This window comes from Alosa sapidissima, chromosome 6 (genome assembly GCF_018492685.1).
Source record: "Alosa sapidissima isolate fAloSap1 chromosome 6, fAloSap1.pri, whole genome shotgun sequence".
NCBI lineage: Eukaryota > Metazoa > Chordata > Actinopteri > Clupeiformes > Clupeidae > Alosa > Alosa sapidissima.
This window is the reverse complement of record NC_055962.1, coordinates 23,227,700-23,252,302: the sequence shown is the minus strand read 5'-3', so window position 1 is coordinate 23,252,302 and position 24,603 is coordinate 23,227,700. Positions and strand designations below refer to the sequence as shown.

Here is a 24,603-nt window from a genome sequence, read left to right as displayed (position 1 = left end):
GGAGGACAACGACGGGGAGAGGACGGCTGGGAAGGTGCAGCCCTGGAACTGTGCATAAGACCGTAAACATCTGTGTTTTATTTGTAAAAGTTATACCGGCTACTTTTAAAATAGTCACTTCAATGTTTTAGAGTATTTTTTTGCTTTTGCTCTTTGTCCTCGCTTGTTTTTCGTGTGATTTTACACAACGCTAGTAATGGCGAGCTCGGCTAACTCGAACCCAGTGGTAAGGATCAATCTAAGACAAGTGTAGACACTAGGCAGTCAGTGAGACTAGCTAGCTGTGCAATGGCAAATGGTGTCTTTTCAGCCATCGCTTTGGTGTTGAATCAAATCAGTGAAATACGATTGCAGTTTGTCAAACCCTCTTGAAGTTGGTTTTAATAAAAGTGGTAGCCATCACAATCGGCCATTTTACCTTCGCTAACCTATTTTGAAACCACACAGTCCTTGTAGTTAACGTTGCGTTACAGCTGGCAGCAAGCTGGTCATGGCGTACTGGGGACGCAAATTGATTAGCTAGTAGCAATGATTTTCAGAGGAAAAGTGGTTAACGTTAGTGGGTTATTAAGTGCTTTGGTGACATAGATTGTGAAGCTGGAATATCGTTTCAACTATTTCAACAAATTTTGGCAAAGCAAGGTTGAACGTAACCTTCTTGCTTAAATCTTAGGTATGGTTTTCTTACTAACGTAATGGTAAGTTTTCCCCCACGTTGTTCTGTGGATTAACGTTAGCTGTCAACTACCGTGAACGGAAATGTCCCAACTTGTTGGGATTTCTCCCCCCTAACTGTTTAGCGTGATGTTGACCATTATGAGCCATCAGTTATGTTAATTATAGTCTCTGGATATCAAGGCAGAGTGTAGTAAATGTATTGACGTGGTGATTGCTGTGTCACTAGCTTACTAGCCAGTTGATGTTAGCTGGCTAGCTAGTTCTAGCTGTTAGCCAGCCAGACAGCCTTCGCGTTCCAGTTGGAAAGCACCTTCTCATCTGAAGCGCAGTTTCCTAAGCCCGTTTCCACAAAATTCCACTCTGCTGGCAGTGCTACTATTCCTGATAAATTTAGCTTGGCTACAAAGCTCATTTCATCTCCGTGTCTTTCAATTTCTCCACCTTTCCTTGAATACAGCTGAATAGCTTGAAACCCTCTTCATGTTGTGCGTCCACAGTAATGCACTTCACATTCACCCCCTCGTGCTATTAAAAAAGAAAACAAACATAACATGGCACTGAACAAAATAATGAGAACTAGGTCGTGCAGTGAAATCCAAAATGTCTCGACACCCTTGTGGCGTGCGTGGAAACGTTTCGTCGTAATGGCTCCCATCCCTCCACTCTCTAGGCGCTTCTGACCCTCCTCCTTTCCACCGCTTGGTTTTATACAGCCATATCGGCTCTCTAATATAGACTGCCCGGGATGGGAAGGTGCTACTCAACGCTACGTCACCGGCACTACATATAAACACCAGACTGCGCTTTAAATAGTGAGCAGACAGACTGGGAGAGGGAGGTCCATGCCGCGGACACGACAAGGCTAGTGGCCTCTGTCGTTATTTAGGTGACCATTTTCTGCTCCGGACTAGCGGTGCGGGCTTTAGGGAGCCTTTTATGGCGTCGCAGTAACGGTTTTTTTTTTAGTAGTATTTCCCGTAGCTGGGGTAGCTTCTGGTGTTCGCAACAAAGTAGCTAGCCTAGTTCAAAAGGTGGAACAATAAAATGAGTGCCTTTACGCGGGTTGGTCTCGTTTGCCATCGTTGCGCTCAAGAGCTTTTAAGCAACCGCCTCGTGTTTAATGTTGCTAGGTCGGCTCGGACATGTAATAAGATATTGGCTCAAAAAGGGAAGTCACAAAGACACCAGAAAAACTAGTCCGTCCGAGTTCTCTTTGGAAATGTGGTGTTTTGTAGCTGCTGGCGTACGTTCTGAACTACATTGTTCATGTTACCACGACAACCATTTGATGCAGACATGGTCATTAACTGTAACACGTTTACTCAAAACCACTTTCTTATTGTCCACAAACTTGTTTACTGAGAAATGCCTACAGCAAATAAAAGCGGTGTAGGCTACATGTTCTTTTATGTTCTGCTCTATCTGTCATTCTGTGTCAGTTTCCGTAACCCTAGTGTATGTCATAATGGTTAACACACCACAGCTAACTTAATAGCTGAGAACTACACTTAGCAAATTGTAATGAAGAACTTTTAACAGTTCTCCCATGCCGTCCTTACAAGTCCCATCTGCCATTGCATAGGTCACACTGGTATTTATGTGTCAGTTGACTGTGATTGATTATGTACTACTCTTTTTTTAGCTTTGTCTATATGCTCAGCCTAACAGTTGACTCTGTGGAATGTTCTTTTATTCTATGCCCTAGCCTAAACTGTACAGGTCTGTGATTGATGATGTCATCAATGAAGTACGGGAACTCTTTCTGGATGAGGGTGTGGATGAACAAGTACTTATGGAGCTCAGAACGGTAAAAAAAAATTGTTATAATATAGTGTTTGCTCGGTGCATTTATTTTGTATCATATAGTTTTACATTATGAAATGCAAACAGAGAAGAGCTGATGTGCAAGGCAATTTTTTGAGCAGTTTTGTTGGTCAGTGTTCTTGAGTTTTGTTCAAATGAATTACCAGTGATCTCTTAGCATTGCCTTACTTTAATCAATAGTAGGAACATTTTTATGATTAACACATTGGACTGGTTATATGGTTGTCCAGCAACATTGCTCAAAAGGTTGTCACATGTATCGTCACCTTAAGTATAATATTTAGTTTCATATGTAAGGGAAAGTACACTTGCCAATATTGGGGTCTGGCAACTGCAACCTAGAGCCTGCTCTGCAATTTCATGGACAGGTCACTGAAATATGACACACTTTCCATAGCCATTATGGTCACTCTCTCACAGCCTTGATGATGAGCAGTGGAGAGGCTGCAGTGGCTGGGTGGAAGAAGTTCCTTAAAGTGCTGCACCAAAACTAACTTGCGATCAGTCCCCGTCTCCCTCGCACACTAACTCACTCACACCGAATTGTTCAATTATTCATCCTCATGCTCTGGTCGCAGCTTTGGGAGAATAAGCTGATGCAGTCAAAGGCAGTGGAGGGCTTCCACACTGAGGAGCAGCAAGCTCTGCAGGCGCAGCAGCAGCAGCAGGCTCAGCAAGTCCAACAGAGCCAACAGCAGACCCAGACCCAGCACCAGGTCATCCTGCCCCCACAGCAGCAGGGTGAGGGGACACACAAATGCAATTCATTGTTCAGCCCTAATAGTGAACTCACTCCAACACCAAACAGGAAGGGGCAAAGTAGGCAACAGCTGGAGCCTATTCATGGGTTTCATCAGGTCCCTTGCCACAGGTGCTTTAATCAAGCACTATGCAGTCTGCATTCATAATCTAGGTGCTTGATTTTATACACCTGTGGCAAGGGACCTGATGAAACCCATGAATATGATAATTTATAAGAAACTAAATATCAAATTATTAGTCCGTTATTCCATGTGACAGATCAACTCTATATCAGTTAGGGATGTCATACATTAAACAATGCTGCAGAAACACGAAAATATGACTTTGATATGAGTAGGCTATTGTTTGAGTTTCTTTTGATATCTAGTGCGCGATGGAAAATAATTTAAAGGAATATAGTTGCAGTCTTCAGTCTTCTAGTTGCAATCCCTAGTCCTTGCAAAATTATAGTCTTTGACTAGTCTGTGACTTAAAAACTCGATGACTTGACTTTTGATGGCTGGGCTTCACCTAGTCAATTTCTCAACATCTGCTGACCAGTAAAATGCAGTTTTGGGTTTAACCCTTAAAGGAATACCGTCGGGAATGTTGGGAAATTAACATTCTAAAGAATATCTGGGTTCATTGAATTCAACATAGAATTTTAGAACCTTTAATTGTTGCGGAACTTAGAATGTTCAAAAACCTACACCTTTAAGGGTTAAAGTGATCACAAAAACTGATGTTGTGTATTGCGAACACTACAGTTATCTGACGTGAGTCATGTAGGGTGATTTTAGCAAGAAATGCTCGCCAAAATGCAAATCCAACTTTCGTTTAAAAGCATAATTACGTCCGAAGCGCCCATTTTAAGCTTGTCCACGTTGCCATTTTCGGGTGAAATGGCCTTTTGAATGGGAATCCTAGGGGCACTACTATTTTGATACATGATCGTGTCAAAATCACTATTTTTAAAACGCTAAGAAGGCTCGACACAACATGAAACTTTGATTGAAGTGTCATCGGTGTGTCTACACATGAACTCGAGCATTGAGAACATTGTTTGTGTACACATAGTTTACTAAAAAGAAAGGTTTTGGACAACTCTCCTTGACTGGCAAGATGGCGGCGAGCAGAAAAACCAAGTAACATTCGGACGTAATTATGCTTTTAAACGAAAGTTTGACTCGGGTACGTTCACAAAAACATTCTAGGATGCATTTTGGCGAGAGTTGCGCTTTAAATAAGGAGTGAAATTGTATTTTATTATTGAAAAGCCAGACAGCCTTTTTAAAAAATAATTACCTGTGAGTGACTGCTTCCTTTATTTAATGGAAAACTGTGCTTTCATTAGTTTTTCCTGCCCACATCATCTCTCAACACTGTCCATTTTGGCCATTAGATTGTTAAATTAGGCCTAATTTTCTGAATTGTTGATGCATCAAGGGTGTAGCTATGTGTGTGTGTGCATGAAAAACCCCTCCGCCTCTTCAACCCTCTTCATCACTACCTCCCCTGCTGTCCACAGCTCCACAGCAGCAAGTCATCGTTCAGGATCCCAAGATCCTCCAGGCCATGAATGCAACGGGAATGGTGAGTCAGGGGTTGACGTAACTGTAACATGACCAGATGACGATGGTTTGGCAGACCGTTTGTTCTTCTGTAGTAATGGCTAGCGGTCCTCCCTTGCTGTCTCGTTCTTGGAGGGCGCAGGAGGGGGCTGTTGGCGTGACTGTGGCCGTCCAGCTGGGCATCTTGGGGACAGATGGGCGGAGGAGGGGCCCAGGAAATCGATTAGCAAGAGCCGCGGTTCTCAGACAGGATTAGGGAGCAGGTTTCCAGCTCAAAACACATCTTGCATGCTCTCTCTCTCTCTCTCTCTCTCTCTCTCTCTCTCTCTCTCTCTCTCTCTCTCTCTCTCTCTCTCTCTCTCTCTCTCTCTCTCTCTCTCTCTCTCTCTCTCTCTCTCAATTTCAATGGCGCTTTATTGGCATTACTCAATGAAGCAGTGTTGCCAAAGCAAACGTATAACAAAACAACAGATACAATATCTGTTTAAAAAATACAAATATAATAATAATAACAATGATAATTAAAAAGAGAGAATAATAAATGGAATGTATAATGATACAGTATAGTATGTATAGTAATACTGTATGTTTATCAATGTGCTATCATGGGTATTGATTATTGAAATAAATCAGTGGTCCCCAAACTACGGCCCGCCACCTCATTTTGGGTGGCCCCCCAAAACATGTCCGTGGTATATAGCAACCGGCCCGCACGGGAGTACGACATCGTCAAACTATAACCTCCGCAATTTCCCCCATTCATTCTCTATGGCGAGTCTTAACAGTACACATGTAATACTCGTTCTGTCCACTGGTGGTTGTTTTGGCGCTGTTTCGCGTTTGCCATCAAAAACGGAATGAAATGTAGGCCTATCTGCAAACAATGTAAGAGGCCTATGCTGACTGCATCAGTGCTCAAAGTATTCTAAAAGTTTATTAATGAATTGTTAATAACTAGCTAACTTATATTCAAGACATATTTCTGGGATAATTATTTTTATTTGTTCAAATGTTCATACAATGTTCACAAGTTCAGGTGAGTGAAAGTTAGAATGTATAAGTATATATACTCTTTTGATCCAGTGAGGGAAATTTGGTCTCTGCATTTATCCCAATCCGTGAATTAGTGAAACACACTCAGCACACAGTGAACACACAGTGAGGTGAAGCACACACTAATCCCGGCGCAGTGAGCTGCCTGCAACAACAGCGGCGCTCTGGGAGCAGTGAGGGGTTAGGTGCCTTAGGTGCCACGGCTGAAGTGCTCAAGGGCCTTGCCTACTGGTCGGGGTTCGAACCGGCAACCCTTCGGTTACAAGTCCGAAGCGCTAACCAGTAGGCCACGGCTAGAATGGTGGTCATTTCAGACCACTTAAGCACTTCAAAAAAATTCTCATAGTTTGAGAACTTTAAATTTTCAGAGTTCACACATTTTTAATGAAATACACTTTTGGGACTACCTGCTAATACTTTTGGGAATACAAAAGTCTTTTTATTAGTATTATTTACATTTTACACTGATATGGCATGATGGCAATATAAACACCGCTAACAATGGCATTAAATTGCAATAGCCTATAGATTAAATGTAATGGAATATTCAACTAAGGTAGACTGCTGTTGGTTCACAGCACTAAGCTATTTATGGTTACTGATATACTCAGAGTCTCTGGCCCTCTCTTACAGCCAGGCATAGTAAGCTGGCCCTCGGAAGAAAAAGTTTGGGGACCACTGATATAAATCAATATGGGTCACTCACTTCCTCGATTTATGACATGTTAACAGGTACTGTGCAGCTAGTTTTACACAACTTGTATGCTCTCCCAACAAGTATGGGAGCTTGTCTACATTTTCTAATAGTTCAAATTGAGGTATAATTTGGCTGAATTGAAGGAAATATTGGTTCCTGGCTGTGCTGAATTTACTGCATTCAGTGAGGAAGTGTTTTTCATCTTCTACTACTCCCTCACTGCACTGCAAACACAGCCTTTCCTCCCAGGGAAGCCAGGTTTGCCTGCGTCTTCCCATTTCTAAGGCCAGGGAGTGTTCACTTAATCTATAAGATGTTAGTAATTTTCTTTGATTGTACTCTGTAATTTCTTTTAAATAAGATGCAAATTCATAATTGGTTTTGATTTTTTGGAAACATTTCAATTTGTTGGATTGTTCAATATTGTTTAGCCAATATTCGTAGTACTCATCTTGTGTAGTTTTTTCAGTGAGTTTCAGTTTTGCCTGCATAATGTCCATTACATTTAGGTCATATTTTGCTCTTAGGTATTGAAAGGGATCACTCTCTGGGTGTTTTCGTCTTCGTAGAAGGGTACTGTAATGACATGCATTGGTGTTGGAAAAAAAGTAAATGATAATAAAATTTGGATGCGCTTTTCTGTATATCGGTTAAAAGAGGAAATCGGCCAAGTTCTGCCCTGCAAGCAAGATTTGATGCATGTCTGTGTACTCCTAGGATGTTTTTGCAGACTTCAAGATGAAATATTTCAATTGGGCTTTTGTCCCATGCATCATAATTGAATTGGTACTCGGTGCCCCAAATCTCACTCCCATACAAAATAATGGGCTTGATGACAGAGTTAAACATTTTCAGCCACAATCTGACTGGAGGGTTGAGTTGGTATACCGATTTTTATTTATTTTTTATTTTTATTTTTTATTTTTTTTTATTGAGTAGTAGGCTTTACGTGCTTTATCGGTTAAGTCTTTTATTGCCAAATCAAAACTTCCTGATGATGAAATTGTCAGGCCCAAGTAATTATAGTTTGTCACCTGACGGCTTATCTCACCCAAGGGTGAAGTCGTTTTTGCTCCCTTTAGAGCGAGCTTTTTTCCCAAATATCATTACCTTGGATTTATCTATATTTATTGGGAGGTTCCAGGTTTGAGAATAGTTTTCTAGAATTGGGCTCTCTTGTAAACCCTCCTCACTTGATGATCGCAGTAGCAAGTCATCGGCGAATAAGAGGCATTTAATTTCCCTCCCCTGTATTGTGAGTCCTAGATATTTCGATTTCTCAATGTCTGTTGCAAGATCATTAATGTATAAGTTGAATAGTGTTGGGCTTAAACTGCAACCTTGTCGAACTCCTTTAACCTGTTCAAGTATTTCGTTCTTTTGTCATGGATTTTCACACAACACCTGTTGTTGTTGTACATATCTTTGATGTCATAAGGTTTTCCTCCAATGCCATTTTCAATTAGTTTTAATGAGAGACCATCATGCCAAACTCAAAGGCTTTTTTGAAATCAATGAAACAACCAAATATTTTTCCTTTATTTTTATTATGACCGCCGCGCAGCGAAGCGGCGGTCATATAGGTTTAGTCAGATTTTTATTTTATTTTTTTTTTCCTTTTTCGCATGCCCAAATTTCCGTCAAGGATTCCCGGGACACTGAAAGACCGGGGTACACGAAACTTGGTGGGCATGTAACCCCACATGGATAGCATGGAACCATCGTTTTTCGTTTTGATCTGTAGCCCCCCTGCTGGACTGGACCCCCCGAAAGGAGGGTAGGGCAGACACAGTTTTCTGTGGACCACCTTTTTTTTTGTAAGTTGATCTCAAGGGGCCATGTCAACCCATTCCATAACCACTCATTTCATGTATAGCGCCACCTAGTTAAACACAAAAAAGTAAAAATGAGGTGTTGTAATCGCAGGTATCTGTGACCTAACATAGTAGGATCATTATGACACCCTCTGAATGCATGCCAAGTTTTGTGGAATTCCGTTCATGGGGAGCCAAACAATAAATTAATATATGTTACTATACACCAACTGGCCTGTAGGTGGCCGGAGACAGTTTTCTGTGAATATCTCGAGAACCGTAGGGCCTAGGAGGACCACCTTTTTTTTGTATGTTCGTCTTAAGTGGCCATGTCAACCCATCACATTACCACATATTTCATGTATAGCGCCACCCAGAGCCATATAAAGGTAGAGTTGCGACAATCGGTGTTCAAAATTCGGTAAGGTCACGTGGTTCATGTAAACTTCAAAAAGTTCCCGGAAGTTATTGACAATGGATTAAATGCATTAAATAAGCTACTGTTCAATGAGAGACAGAGCCACAATTTTGGGTAATTGACAGACAATAAATGCATTGAAATACAATATTTATAACACAGTGTAATTATTGTGTAAACTGTGTAGTTATCCTACCATTACAACAATATTAAATTAAATTCCAGACCGTAGCCTGCTAAATATCGGAAGGTGACCTTTTTTTCCCTATTACGTATGTGTCGATATTAATTTCTGTACAAAACCAAGACGGGAGATTCTTTAGAAAACACAATAGCACCCTCCCCATAAGTGTAACCTAGGCCTATCTAAATTATCGTTATAACAAAATGACCTAGTACGTGACTCAAGAGCTCTAAACAGTGTTTTTGAGACTGCGTGTAGCCTACAAAAGCGCATGGAGATTTTAATTTTGCAACGAGAAACTGTAACACAGCTAGTCTAGGTCTAACATTAACTTGTTTGAGTTTTCTCCCCAACGTTTTCTCTGGTAGTTCTTCACTGATCTGAGACAATGAGTGAACTACCTTAAGTAGCTAGCGTCTCGGGAGAATAAAAAAAAAAGTTTAAAAGTTTTCTAACATCTCTCCAGTGTAATGGTGGGCATGTTAAGTTAACCGTAGCATTACCTACACAGTAACCCCATGGTAATGCGATGCGAGTTATCATAATAACATATAAAATGTGATGTAGTCCTTAATAAATAACCAGGCTATGAACTCATAAACAACAGTATTTTGTCACCGTTTGTCATTCACCGTGCTGTGAATACAGCATTAAGATGCTAGGCTAAAGATCTTGAGATTCAGAGAACCTGCATGGTTGTGCTCATCCTGTCAGAAAATAGCAATTTGATCAGTGATCATGCATCATATCAGCGCAAGCTTGGTTTGAAACTGGTTTCTGGGGATGGGGGTTTACATGATCCTTCGCTGGGCTAGTGCCTGCTGTGTTAATATGACCGCTGATGCTGCTGCAGCTCCCTCAAATCTATATAGGTTCTCATGCATATTCGGCTAGCTTGCCAATGAAAATGAATGCAACATAAAAAAAAACAGTAGGCTACTGTTCCTAACTGAAGAAACGTTTATGTTACCGTCAGGAAATTATCATTGTAAAACAATTTGTGTAAGCAGAAATATTGTTGTGCTGAGTTCTAAGAACAGAGAGTACAAGTTAAGTGTGTACCCAGACAGACAGGAACTGCACCCTGTCTGTGTGTGGGTGACATAAGAGTATGTCACAATGAAGTCGCTATGTCTTGCTTCCTATTTTCTGTGTGCATCTGTACAATAAAAGACACAACTTTTGGACTGCAGAGACTGATGGTGTGAGGAATTCTTCCTTACATTAGCAGGCTCTCCTCTTGGTACCAGAGTTTGTGGGCAAAGCCATACTACGTGTTGTGGTTCTTGTATCTATATGTTGGGGTTAAATTCCCTGACAGTTACCAACAATGTTAACAACAAACTCGGCTTCACTGCTGCAAACAAGTTGGCTATATGCTTCACCATATAACGAACCAGCTAGCCTTGTGATAACAAAATTTTTGTTTAGTCCACTGAAAGTTATCCACATATCAAATGATTAAATACACAGTTATGGAGGAATTGTTTTGGGGAAGCAGTTGCACTATATCCCACTTTTGCTGCCTTTAAGCCACTTAAATCTATAGCCTAGATGAGCATTGCACATACATTACAACTTGACGTGATGGTGAAGCTAAATGCCCAAGGAACGTCACATCATAAAAGTTGTAGGCCTACTAAACGCAAACACTTAATGACAGCTTGTTCGTGGTGGTGTAGTGCTGCCTAATTGAAATGGGGTAGGCAAGGGTTATTTTATTTGATGAGCTGATAAAGACTGAGCAGCAGTCATAGTCGATACTCGATACTAGCAAGTCATAGTCGATACTAGCCTGGGTGTTCCCATGCTGCCTTGCGCGCAATTTGATTCACGCTGCTAAGGCAGCCTGGAGACCATGGAGCAAATTTTCGCCTGAGATAGGGAACCAATCACAGAACAGGTGTGAAAGCAAGATGATGATGAGCTATGCACAGACGCATTTGATAGACATCCGTGGCACCCAATAAACGGATCTGGACATTTTTTTCAAATACGAGAAAATGAACGTTTGGTTCCCAGACCACGTCTCATTGAGAAGTGGTGGCGCTAGCCAGGCTAAGTCGATACATAAATCGTTTAATATTATAATTAGGCTATTGATAGCCTACTATTACTTTACTACTATTACTGATATTATTATTATTATTATTATTATTATTATTCGGATGAGGCAAAGGAATGTAAATATGAGTCTGAAATGTTGGCTACAAACAGTCTATACTGCTGTAACTGCACTGCTGCTATTATTAATTGTTAACTTCCGGGAACTATTTGAGGATTCCATTAGCTGCCATTGTTGGAAAAAAATGGAACATTAGCGTCAATGGAGTTGTCGCAACTCTACCTTTATATGGATCTCACGCCACCTAGTTAAAAATTAAAAAGCAAAAAATTAGGTGTTTTCATCACAATATCTCTGGCTGACATGGTCAAAACTGCACGAAATTGAAAGTGTAGGATCATTATGACACCCTCCGAATGCATGCCAAGTTTCATGAACTTTCGTTCATGGGGGGCCATACAATACAATAATTTATGTGTACATTTAGTGACCGTACACCAACAGTTTTCTGTGAATATCTTGAGAACCGTAGGGCCTAGGATGACCAATTTTTTACGTATGTTTGCCTCCAGGGGTCATGTTAACCCATTCCATATGCACACATGTGCATAAACAGATACACACGCACACACATACATTCACGGTAATCATACGTATGACACATACTCACACAGTAGACATATGTACGCATGCATGCACATGCACATACACAGGCACACACACACACTACTTAAGGTAGTTCACTCATGATCTCAGACACCCACCCACCCACACCCACACACATAAACATAAACATGTACACGCACACATTCACACAATTCAAGAATTTCTCAAAATTATGAACAGGCAAAATGGGGGTGGGGTTGTATAAAATGTATTTTACATGTGAAATCTATTAACTAATCATGTTTTGATACTTGTTGTCTAGCAGATACCAGTGAGAATTGAGTTTGCATAATGCAATTCAGTGAGACCGTTAGAATTATATATGCCTTTCAGCGTGACTTATTTTTGTGGAAAAAATGTGCTGGACTGGGCGGCGGTCATATTTTGTACCACTCTGCTGTACATCTAGTTTATTATATGTTTAGCTATTCCTATAAACTTAGGTCTGAAGGCTTTTTGTAAGCTTTTTTCTCTCTCTCTGTCTCTCTCTAACCATTGGGAAATGTAGGCATTTTTGTTGTTATTGTGGATATCTTTTAGTAGTATTGGTTTTGTATCACTAATGTCATTGTCGTTTATAATCAAATTTAAGAGGTTGTCTTTATCTGGTTCTGTTGAATTTTCAAGTAGTGCTTTATGGTTTAGATTTTGAGGGTCTGAACCTTTTAAGTGCATCCAGAATTGTATGGATTTTTTTGTGATTGCCAGGGACATGGGGAAACAACCTAATTCAGCCCTGCAGGCATGGTTGGGTGTACTTCTATGTACATGTAGGAGGATTTTGCACAGCTTGTGTAAGATTTCTATTACAGATTTATCCCAAGATTTTTTTGATCGCAGTAAAGCTGGACCCCAAATTTCTGAGAGATTGGTGTAATGACTGAGTGAGTCAATTATTTTAAGCCAAATTTTGATCGGGGTTGGAATTTCTTTAAAGTTTTATATATTGCATAGAATGCTCTTCGAGCTTGGTCTCTTGAGCATTTTTATGCCTGTGTTCTCTCTCTCTGTGTCTCTCTCTGTGTCTCTCTCTGTTTCTCTCTCTGTTTCTCTGTTTTTCTCTCTCTCTCTCTCTCTCTCTCTCTCTCTCTCTCTCTCTCTCTCTCTCTCTCTCTCATTCATATATATATATATATATATATATATATATATATATATATATATATATATATATATATATATATATATATATATATATATATATGTGTGTGTGTGTATGTCTGTCTCTCTGTCTCTGCCCACTAGTGTTGTCACGATACCAAAATTATGACTTCGATACGATACCTGCCATAAATATCACGATGCTCGATACTGAAACGATACTACGGCGAAATCCTAAGATATCTGGAAAAGAAAGGACTCATACCTCCTCCAAGTGTATTGAGTCATTTGTGTTGAATTCGGTGCACTTTTGTAGTGTTAGGTAGTGCAGGTCAATTCTGGGTTCTAAACTTCCTACATAATTATTATTTTTATAGTCAGTAGAATAGTAGGCCTACTTTGTGTGATTTTAAGTCCTTTATTTTTTGTTATAGTTCATTTACATTGTGTTGTGTTTTGCCAATAAAGTAGCTTTAAATAGCCAAACTAGGCTAGATCAAGGTCAGTGTTGAAATTACTGCATGCAAATCACTGAATGCTATGCAGAGGGGCCTAATCTTTAGGCCATCTGATGTACAGTATAGGCTTCCCTAGGCCTTCCCGTGTTCATGGGATTTCTTTGACAGTTGCAAAGGGAAAAATGTGAGGATGGTCTTCTTTGCGCCCAGTGTACAAGTACGACGTTCCAACCACTCAGGTCTTCGTCAGATAGGCCTACACCATTACCTGTTGCAATATGTCTGTGTGCATTCCTACATTAGCCTACGTCTATTTTCTTTGATAACATGATTTGCTACAACGTAACAATAAGCCGCTATTATTATTAGGACTCAACACGCTTTGGTGGTATTATATGCTGTGGGCTTTAATTAGCGCATTTCGGGTAGCCTATCCTACATCTGGGCAATACTTATTGAACAAATTGCAGTCTACATGCCATGACAAATATTACCAGTAGTACTGACCGAACATGAAATAGATTGTTTACAAGTTATGGTAATGTTATTCTGGCGTGAACATTGCGCTTTCATCACGTTAGCACCCTATGATTACAGCTCGTTATGTCTCGTCAAAATGATTACAGCTCGTTATGTCTCGTCAAAATTCATTGATGAAGGAAGGTTGGCTTTATCCCAGAGAACCTTACTCGTTTCACTTAGGCTAGACTAAAACAGAAGAGAAGAACTTGGCCCTAACCATGTAGTCGTGTTTTCTATAGCATATTCGTTTACCTGCCGTTCTTTGAACAAAAATGTTGGGATATGTCTGCGAGGTGTTTAGCCAAGTTCCATGCATAGCCTACTGCTTTTAAATGACTTTGAAACATATTTCACAAACGGGCCTCTGTGTACTTGATGGCTTGCCTTCACTATTCGCGATGTATCCGAAATAGTTGCAGATTTCACTTCACCTTTTGTTTTATCCACAAGGCCGAGGACGGTCGGCAAAGAACTACTGTATGTTGACGTTGGCTGCGCAGTCACTCACTCGGAGCTGCCTGCTTGACACGCCCACTTGCTTAGATGCATGCAAGGAGCAATGAGAGCAGCAGTTCATGCAGACACAGAACGTTAATTTTAATAAAGTGTCGATTCTAAAAACGTCGGAAATCATATCGTTTTTTGCGTGGAGGCATCGTGATACCTTTTTAGTATCGATACACCGTGGAACACTACTGCCCACTTCTCTGTGCTGCACGCTTCTGGACTCTTCTCATTCTCCCTCTCTTTCATGTCCTCGCTGTTTGTTGCTCGTTGTTCGTTGTTCATCTGCTTTCCTCTAGCCATCTGTTGCCAGCTTCTGTAGGTTCAATTAAACACATTATCTAGTTACATGTCTTCTCTACCAAATTCATTGTAAGCCATTTACACAGATGAAACAGATGCTTGATGATAGTCTCTGTGTATTGTGCTGGAAAACAGTTTTAATATTCCTGTGATCTAATCTCTATCTAGTAATGTTTTTTTTTTTTTTCTTTTGAACGTGTGACAAAGTACAGCGCCCTCTACATTTATTGGCACTCTTGGTAAAGATGAGCAAAAATGTTATCTTAGTGACAATGAAAACACTGAGGATAAGTCATAAAGAGATCATAATGTTAACAAATGTGCCATACATCTTAGGAACAAAATGAAAAGTAAACTTTTTCCCGTTTATTTTTTCCATTTAGTTTTTCCATTTATATTGGTTACTGCTCTTCTTTTAAAATAATCAGTACTGACCTGTTTCATTAAGGCATACAAATAGTCACACAGAGGTCAAACACCCTAGTCATTCTTCACCATGGGAAAGACGAGAATACACAACTTGAATAAGGGAAAGTGTATTGACTTTAAGTCAGGAAATGGGCACCTGAAATGCCCCTATATTAGTGTTACAAAAATTATTTAGAAGGTACAATGGAACTATTACAAACTTGTCTGGAAATGGACCCATGTCTCTCTTGCTAAAAATCGCTGTTGGAAACGTACAGATAAAAGTATCAAAGGATTGAAAAAAGTGAAGTGACTTCCATTTAATAGGCTTTCTTGTAGTGCTGCCGCGATTAGTCGACCTAGTCGACCATGAAAATTAGTCGACGGCAATTTTTTTAGTCGAAAAGTCGTTTTACTATTGACCGCCTATTTATTTTTGGTCTCAAACAGCTCACTGTAATGTTATATTAACTCTATGTTATTAACTCTTGTACAATGACTGTCTTTGGATGTTAAACAGGCTACTAAGACTTTGGCAGTTTTAAACCCCGCTATGCACGCAAACTGTCGCCAGCAGCAAAGCTGCGCGCCTGCCTGCTTTCAGCGCAATTCATTCTTAGGCAGAGCTAAGTGGGGGGAGCTAAGCTAGTAGGTTGAGCTAGTCCAAACTCTGACTAATATAGTATTGTGGAAATTGAAATAAATTAAGTGAGGAGTGTCTCACGTTGACAACGCAACGGCGTGTCATTACTGTAATTCATTCATACAACAAAAAAAACGTTAAAACGAACATGCCGCCGCTCGTGATGTCAACAATCAAGGTGTGCGTCATTTGCGTGGTCAATAAGTCACGACGCATATTTTTTTTAGCTTTCAAGCCAACTGATAAATCTTACCTATGTGGTAAGACGCGCAAAGTGCTTGTAGCCTGCTTGCTTTGAACATGCTGATGTTAGGCTCATTTGCAAAGTCCTCAACTCCTGCCGCCTTTCAAAGTCCAGCGTTTCTCAAACTATGGGCCGCGCGGTCCAGCACCGGCCGTAACGTGGACACTGCTGGTCCGGAGCTGCGGCGCGAAATTATTCCCGGGGCTTCATCTGATAATTTGCTGCGCAATTGATCAAGAAACCGCTTCTGCAAAAAGTAGGAAATACTTGCTAATTTGGTGTCATCAAACATAGAGGCATACAATTAAATGGTGCTATGAGCGTTCATTCAATGGGCAAGAGAAACTGAAACCACTTGAAAATGTTGGTAGCAAAGCTCCAATTCAACCTATTGGAAGGCTATTTAATTATGAAGCTACATTTAATAGAACAATGTGGATTTATGCAACTTCCATAAAAACAGAGCACAGACTATAATACACTATCTAGACTATTGTATAGTCAAATTTGAATAACATGGCCAAAAGCTTGTGGCATAATTAAATATGTCAATATTATTTGACATACCAGTGCCTACCAGTGTATGATGCTTGCATGAGGGAAACAGCCCAAAACGATGACACCCATATAATTGCTGTTGTTTTGAGAAGTATTTATCATGCAACCATGCAAAAGCAATGGAACTATTGTAATTATATTTTACAATAGTAAAGCAGTCCTCTGATGTGCATGTTTTCACAAACCTTTTGTGAACAGGCACTTTAAACACTGGCTGCTTTGAAGTGCATGTATAACAATATAGCATAACAATAATAATTGTGATGTGATATAATGATAATTTGATGGAGGTGGAGATTTCATGTAGGTGGGCCCTATGACCCCAAAGTATGCCATGACCGGGCCTCAGGTCAAAGAAGTTGTCAATGTCCATGGCAACACTGGCATACAAATTAAGTCTATCAAAGGTCTGACATCAGATCTGAAGGTAGCATTTTAAATGGGTGTTTTTTTTTAATACATAATGTTTTTCAACAGTTGACTTACTCTAACAAAAGTAGGGTGATATATTTTACGCTTTCCCTATAGTTGAGTTCAAAATAAAACGGACACAACAAAATAACAAACACTTGATTTTTTTTAAAAATTAGTCGTTTAGATTAGTCGACTTTATCGAAAAATTAGTCGAAAGATTAGTCGTTAGAAAATTAGTCGTTAGTGGCAGCACTACTTTCTTGTCATTCAACTACAAAACAAACAAACAAAGTTGATAAATGCTACTGGGACTTTGCCTGGAATCTTGTTCTATGGTAAGATGGAAATTAAGCTGTTTGCCAACACCCATTCAAGGTGGGTTTGGCGTAAATAGAATAATAACCATACTGAAGAAGAACCCCATTCCTAAATGTAAGTTTGGTGGAGAGTCTATGCAGGGCTCCACATTAACGGCTGCCAAATTGTTACAAGTGGCAACCAGTTTGTCACCCCTGGTTGCCCCTGTGACAACCACATTTGGTTGGCTTTGTCAACCAAAACCTCATGCCTGGTTGCCAAACTGACAACCACTTTTAAAAGTTAACATTGAGCCTTGCTGTGATATTCTGGGACACTTTTTTTTTAATACAAGAAGAGATATCCGCACACTGTATCTAAAGCTCCCAGTTTAATGGTGGATGATGCACAACGTTTCGACCACTCAGGTCTTCGTCAGGTGTAAACCAGAACAGATGCAGGGTAAGGGTATATATAGCCATTGTAGAGGGCTGGGTGGAGTCCAATTATTCTAACATCCCATCTAAACGTCATACAAAGAGGTGGGACAGGTCACATAAAAAACGAGTCACACTGATACATAGCCTATTTAAACAGTTAAAAAAAACCTTCTCTGTTAGTGAATATAATAATGTTGCCGTTTCATGGCTCATAGTTAGCAGATCTCTAGCCTGTCAACATTATAAAACACTTAGGCTACTTTTCACAGAGGGTAGAGGGATGTAAACATATTCGGTTACCCACATCTGTTTGCAAGGGTCATCCCCACACCATCAACAAATATAAACAAACAAACAAATAAATAAAAATAATAAGGAATAATAAAAATACATCTCATAGCAATACTGAAATCCATGTCCTGGATTACCCAATCCAATTGCAATATATAGCAAAGAAATAGTCTAGAAGAAAAGAAAGAAAAAAAACAAACACTTTTTTTAATCCAAATGCCCTGGGAGCCTCATTAGGGTTCATGGAATCATGAACTCCATGAAATGACTGGACATTTTAAACCCAAATCTGGATGTCTCTGCCAAAACCCTAAAAGTAGGTCATGATCAGCGAACAGCAAAAATAGTTTATTTTCATTCTGGATCTTGTGGAAGATGACATTTGTATACCTCTTCTTGTCCTGGCCTTTACCAGGGGTGCCAATAAATGTGGAGGGTGCTGTATATTCCATTAGTTGTAGCCATTGATGTATGTGCCAGTTAGTTACCGATTTCCTCTGAGTCTTGCATTTCTTTGAATTTATATGAATTTATACTGAGCTGAACTAAATAAATGGGTATATGATTTAATGTGAGTTTTCCCTCTTAATTATTGTCAGAGACTTTCTGACATCCAGAATAGACATCTAGAATCCTTTCTATATGAATAGAGAGACACACTCATATATTTGTTAATGAGTTACATGTCAGCTGTAGAACAGGAAGACCTCCTATTGGTTTTATAATGTCCGTTAACACAGCCACACTCCAACTCGATCTATATTTGTTCACCCCATGCGGTTTATGTGTAAGCATAGTGGAGTACTTGCTAATATGTGCTCATGTGCTCATATGTGTGTTTTTTTGTCTGCGTTGTCCTTTCTACAGAGTGCAGCTGCAACCGCAGCCACACTGGCTTTGCCCACAGGGGTAGGACCGTATCAGCAGCTCATCACCAGTCAAGGTAATTCACACTCACCAGGGTGTGGTGATGATGATGATGATGATGATGATGATGATGTATCAGTAGTGCCCATGTATGTTTATGTGGTCTCCGTGGCCTGGTACACATGAGGAAATTGCAGCCTTAATATAACATGGTGTCCCCAGTATAGACATCACTATCACCTTGCACTAATAGGATTATGCTAAGACTAGAAGGATCAATGGCCTTTGTATAGTTTGAAGCTAAATGTATTTTTATATATATATATATATATATATATATATATATATATATATATATATATATATATATATATATATATATATATATATATATATACATATACAATTTTAGTTTTGGGAGTGTTAAGGTTTTGAGCAGGTGAAATAATTTGACTAGGGTTGTTTTGATTTCATAATTAAGGGCGCCGGTGTGATTCTAGTCCAGTAAACTATTTGACAAAGCCTTCAGTCTTCACACATACTCCTGGCTCTGTAAATTGGTAACTGACAAAGTGGCATTATCAGAATTGCTCAGCGTGTAATGTTTAATGAGTTATTTTTTTGCCTCTCAAGGATGTATGCATATGTCTCTTGTGGGGAAGAAAATCTGTTGAATGCCACTATTGTTATATCGACATATTGTATTGCAAAAATACCATGAAATATTCTGATGGTTTTAAGTCTACATCACCCTAATGTAAACCCACTCCCATCCCTCACCAGGTCAGATCCTTCAGGTGGTGAGGGCGGCAAACGGAGCTCAGTACATCATCCAGCCTCAACAGCAGGTGGTGCTACAGCAGCAGGTTCTCCCTCAGATGCAGCCAGGAGTGCAGGCCCCCGTCATCCAGCAGGTACCCACCACTCCGACACAGCTAACGTTACATCCAGCCACTTGCAGAGACATGGGTTTGAAATGCTACATTTGGTTTGGAAACCTCTAGTGTGTTAGAGTTGCCTGTGTAAAAATAGCTCTGTTATGTGCAATTATGTGTTTGTGGGTTTGTCCATACCTCAACTCTCAATGCGCATGACCTTGCTTCACTGTAGGTCTGACTATGCTTGTTGTTTACAGCAGCTCTTTAATGCTATGGACCAGTCTAATGTCATACCTCCTGTTTCCTTGTGCAGGTCCTTACCCCACTTCAAGGAGGCATCCCCCAACAAACAGGGGTTATCATCCAGCCCCAACAGATAGTCCTCGCCGGGAACAAAGTACAGCAGAATGCACAGGTATGCTTTAAACACAACTCTATCTGTCATGTTAATAGTGGTCAAACACTGAAGATTTTAGCTAAGGATGTATGTTCTCTGCTCTACTGCTGTGATTTCTTGTATTGGTTTATATCTTTCATACTTTCATACTGTTTTATATGTTGTATTTCTATGTCTGTCTTTCCTGTCTTTCTATCTTGTGTTATTTACTAGCACCACAATAGTATTATTGGGATTAAAGTTCTGTGTGAGACTCTGTACTTGGCCATAGATTGAACTTTGTGCCTGTCGCTAATCAATCCCCTCAAAGATTAGTGTTGTCAGCCTCACATTGTTTTGTTGTTCTGGCCAATGGACCGTGTCTAGTTGTCCAGTTCACCCATAATCCTGTTTATACTCTAACATGGCGCTCCTGTGAAGGTCATGCAGACGGCAACCATGACGACGCAGCCGGGCCAGGTGAGTGCTGCACAGGTGCAGGCTCAGTCCCAACAGCAGCAACAGCCGCAGCAGCAACAGCAACAGCAGCCTGCCCAGCAACAACCTCCCATGATGCTCCAGGTGGACGGTGCTGGGGACACCTCCTCGGAGGAGGACGAGGAAGAGGAGGATGAGTATGACGAGGATGAAGACGAGGACAAGGACAAAGATGGCGGAGAGGACGGCCAGGTGGAGGAGGTGGGTTTGCCTGAGGACTTGGGTGGCCTTTACTTAATGGTGGACGTGTTTTAAAAAGCTATGGGAAAGTTGGGTCAAGTCCTCTCAACTATAGACTGCATTGCATTTACTATTAAGGCAGAGAACTGGAAAATAGGTTCTGAATTCAATACGTTCTATGTGTATGTACATGAAGTGTTTCAGAATCATGTGTATACATTAAAGTCCCTATCGTGCACCCAGCACAAGGTGGCGCAAAGAGCGACACAAGACTTATCTTAACTACAGTGCATGAAAATGCACTGTTCTGTTATCCGAAGTCGTCGTCTTCCTTTTATTATTACAGTGCATAAAAATGCACTGTTCTGTTATCTGAAGTTGTCGTCTTCCTTATTGTTCTAACCAAAATGTCTGCGTCTAATTCAGCTTCAATCGCTCAGATATCAGATATCAACTATGCCTCCAGCCAACTATATTAAACCACCACCTACCTAGCAATCAACATAGCAACCATTTAAATAAAGCATCTATGTCAGTTTCCATGAACCAACATGATTACCCTAGCAACCATCATAGAAACAGCTTTATTAGCATTGCAACAACCATATCTACCTAAGCAAAACCGTTGTAACTATCTCTACATTATCTGTTTTTACACTGTGTGTTTTACATCATATGTTTTGCTTTTTCATGCAGTGGTTATTCCTTGGAATTTTCTAGTTCTTATCCTACACTCAATAAAGTGAGGAAAGTTTCGCCATGCGCTGCGCTTTTATTAAACCTTGCACCCAGGGGTGTGGCAATTAACGACATGAGGTGTGGTCTGGCGCATGATCTAAAAAACACTATCTTACACCCTCTAAGATCATTATGCCACTGACCAAGAAAAACCTGGTCTATAGCGAAAGGCGCATATAAAGCACCGCTGAAGACAGTCATGAGATGTAAACGGCAACTCCTGTTGCAGATGCATGTAGGCTATACTCTGCTAGTCACAAACAGGTTTTAGTAAAGCAAGGTTTAGTGGAATTCTTGTTAACATCTCGCATGCAAGTAGATTCCTTCAAATGTGCCGCTGCCTATCAAAATACTGATTCGCTGTTTGAAGTTGCGCTGTTTGCTGTTAAGGGAATGACCGATGTCATACTCATCATTGGTTTGAAGGATGTTGCACCCAAATCACACATGACTGATTAACATAAGAACAACCCTTTTGGACCCAGCATTTGATCAAAAAGTCGCGCCATTAAATGAGTGAATGTGGACTGGCCACACCTTTAATGTCTATAAACTTTACGCCTTTGACCATCCGTTTCTGTTCGCCAAAATTGGTTGTGTTTCAGAATAATTTCAGAATAAGTGTTTCAGAATAATTTTAATAATTTTGATTTAATAATTTGTAAGCAACAGCAGACTGTTGCTTTAAGGACTTTGGAGGCTTTTAAGCATTGCTGATTTTTTGGCGTTCTTTTCTTGCTCTTAAGGAACCCCTTAACAGTAGCGATGATGTCAGCGATGAAGAGGATCAAGAGCTTTTCGATACAGAGAATGTAGTTGTTTGCCAATATGACAAGGTAAATCTGGCAAAGTGGAAGAGGCCACCTTTTATGTACACAATTTACCCTATGAGAGGACAAGGTAAAATGCTAACCATCTGAACTGTACCTTCTTGACTTCTAGATTCACAGAAGTAAGAACAAATGGAAGTTCACTCTGAAAGACGGCATCATGAACCTGAACGGGAGGGACTACGTGTTCTCCAAAGCCATAGGGGATGCGGAGTGGTAAGCAAAATGCAGCAAAACCGAACATGAAGAGAAAAAAGGGGGAATTGAAACAATGGGACAGGCGCCTGGAATTGTCCAATCCCGATGTTAGAGACACATCAAGACCTGGGACTGTATGCATTTCAGTTGGTGTGTGTGTGTGGTTGGCAGGCGTGTGGGAATACGATGACGCCCTTTAAACACACAAAAAAAACTGTGAGTCGCAAATCCCGCTAATGGCATAAACACACACACACACACACACACACACACACACACACAATTCTTGAATGCCAGTGACTGGCAGCTTATTGCTAGCAGATCACACAAAGTGGAAGAAGTTTCACAAATCAATCGTTTTCTCACTCGGATCATCACCTCGATCGACTAAATCGTGAAGTGAGAAATTCAAGAAGAGAGAAAAAAGTATCTACGGATAGCGGACCATGTTGAACTTTTACCCATCCAGACCATTAATAATGCCCATATTTCGACCAAAATATTAAAATAAATAAATAAATAAATAAATAAATCCATTAAGGCAGGAATGAAGTGTGGCTTGAAGTAGAGTGACTTCAAGAGTGTGTGCGAAATAAGCACCAACATGAAGATAGCCTTTTTGATTGCACATGTTCTTTTTATCAGCCTCACGTCAGCACATTCTGGTGCTACATCCCAATTCCGTTCTCTTGTTCTATATTCCTGCCACACAGAAACGTGCCTAGTCTGTCCTGGTCCCCAGCCTACAAACATTCATACCCTGCCATTATTTTAAAGAATAGTTAATAAAGGAAGTAACCTTTTTTTATCCAGCGGGTAAACACTACACAAAGGTGCCGAAGAGCAAGCTGTTAATACGCGATGTAGTATAAACATTTCGAGCAGATGCAAAGCAGCATATCAGCTGAGTAAATGAAACCAAGTTCTTGTTCGATTTCCACAATCTCAAACGTCATTGACTGAACTTCTTTTTGTTTTGTTTTCCATGTTTAACGAACGAATTAAACCAATGAGAAGCGTAGCAATGTGTAATTGGAGTTTTTGCACTCTCTGTGTTTGGCCCCCCCCCCCCCCCCGCATGCTTTTTCCCCGATGGCTTTGTGCGCTTGTGTGTCTCGTGTGTGTGTCAGGTCACTTGTCCTTCGTTAGCCTACAACAACAATGTCTGTACAATGTTCTTGACACTTCACTTCCTCCAATGTTACAAGAAAGTAGAGGGTGTTTTTTTATTTTTGTAGTGTTTTTCTTTTTTTTCTTTCTTTTTTTGTGAATATTTATTCCTGAAAGCTCAGGCACCATTGTTAATTATTTGGGGCGGGATGGGGTTACACACTGTACCAAACTGTGCTCTTAGAAAATGAAAAGAGAAAAAAGTTTTTTCTTCTGTTGGCTGGACAAGACTCCATCATGTGCTCTACTGTCAATTTCAGCCTAGTCTTGGGCTTGACTTTTAATCATGTCGTTCTTTTCAGAGTGGTTTCATTTAGTTCCTTGTCTACTCAAAAGTCCCTGCCCTAATTTGCTTGAGGCGTGACTCACTCACGTAAGTGAGAGATCAAGGGAAATTTCACCTAACTAGATCACCCTACCCCCTCTTCCCGCCAGAACTGAATGATTCTCATCACCATAGCAGTTGGATGGAACTGCAGGTCACTTCTCTGTGACTGTAAATTCTTAGAAAAGATTTTAGAATAGGTGTGCAAAAATATATATATATTTTTTTTTTTTTTTTCTCCATAGTCCAGTGCTTCTCACTGTCCATTTCTTATTTGTGCCTTTTTGATTTGTTTAATATCAGCTTACCGGCGAATAAATAAAGGATGGTATTTAATGATGCAGGTGTTTTAAAGAAACCGTATTCTCTGCTTTGTTTTTATAATTGTTTATCTACCACGCGTTTCAGCTGCTGTCTGAAGAACTGTTCTGAGAGGGAAATGTATTACGTTTGTATAATTCACAATACTGTTTCTGAATCAAGGTTGTTCTTTGTAAATTACTTGACCATCCCTTGGAAGGCTGTGCTTTGAATACCAATTATTAGAGAAGTTAGTATTTTGTTGAACTGAAACCCATTGAGTTTTTGCCTTTGCTAAACTTTTAATTAAAGTAATATGGGAAAAATAAAAGTGTGTTGAATTTTGGGA

At 40.1% G+C, this 24,603-nt stretch overlaps 1 protein-coding gene across 5 annotated transcripts; it reads left to right on the top strand.

Moving 5' to 3' along the window:
• gtf2a1 (general transcription factor IIA, 1) lies at positions 1-24,603 on the top strand. 5 transcript variants are annotated; one of them, XM_042094266.1, is made up of 11 exons: positions 5-62; positions 195-226; positions 2,384-2,485; positions 3,081-3,243; positions 4,772-4,836; positions 18,750-18,837; positions 19,545-19,675; positions 19,953-20,054; positions 20,457-20,714; positions 22,178-22,267; positions 22,374-24,603. In XM_042094266.1, the coding sequence occupies exons 2-11, from the start codon at positions 197-199 to the stop codon at positions 22,479-22,481; spliced, it is 1,137 nt and encodes a 378-aa protein (XP_041950200.1). In that variant the 5' UTR covers positions 5-62; positions 195-196; the 3' UTR covers positions 22,482-24,603. The 5 variants fall into 5 exon arrangements, with proteins under 5 accessions (XP_041950202.1, XP_041950200.1, XP_041950201.1 ...); XM_042094268.1 differs by lacking the exon at positions 195-226 and having other exon boundaries at positions 1-62; XM_042094267.1 differs by having other exon boundaries at positions 56-226; positions 18,762-18,837.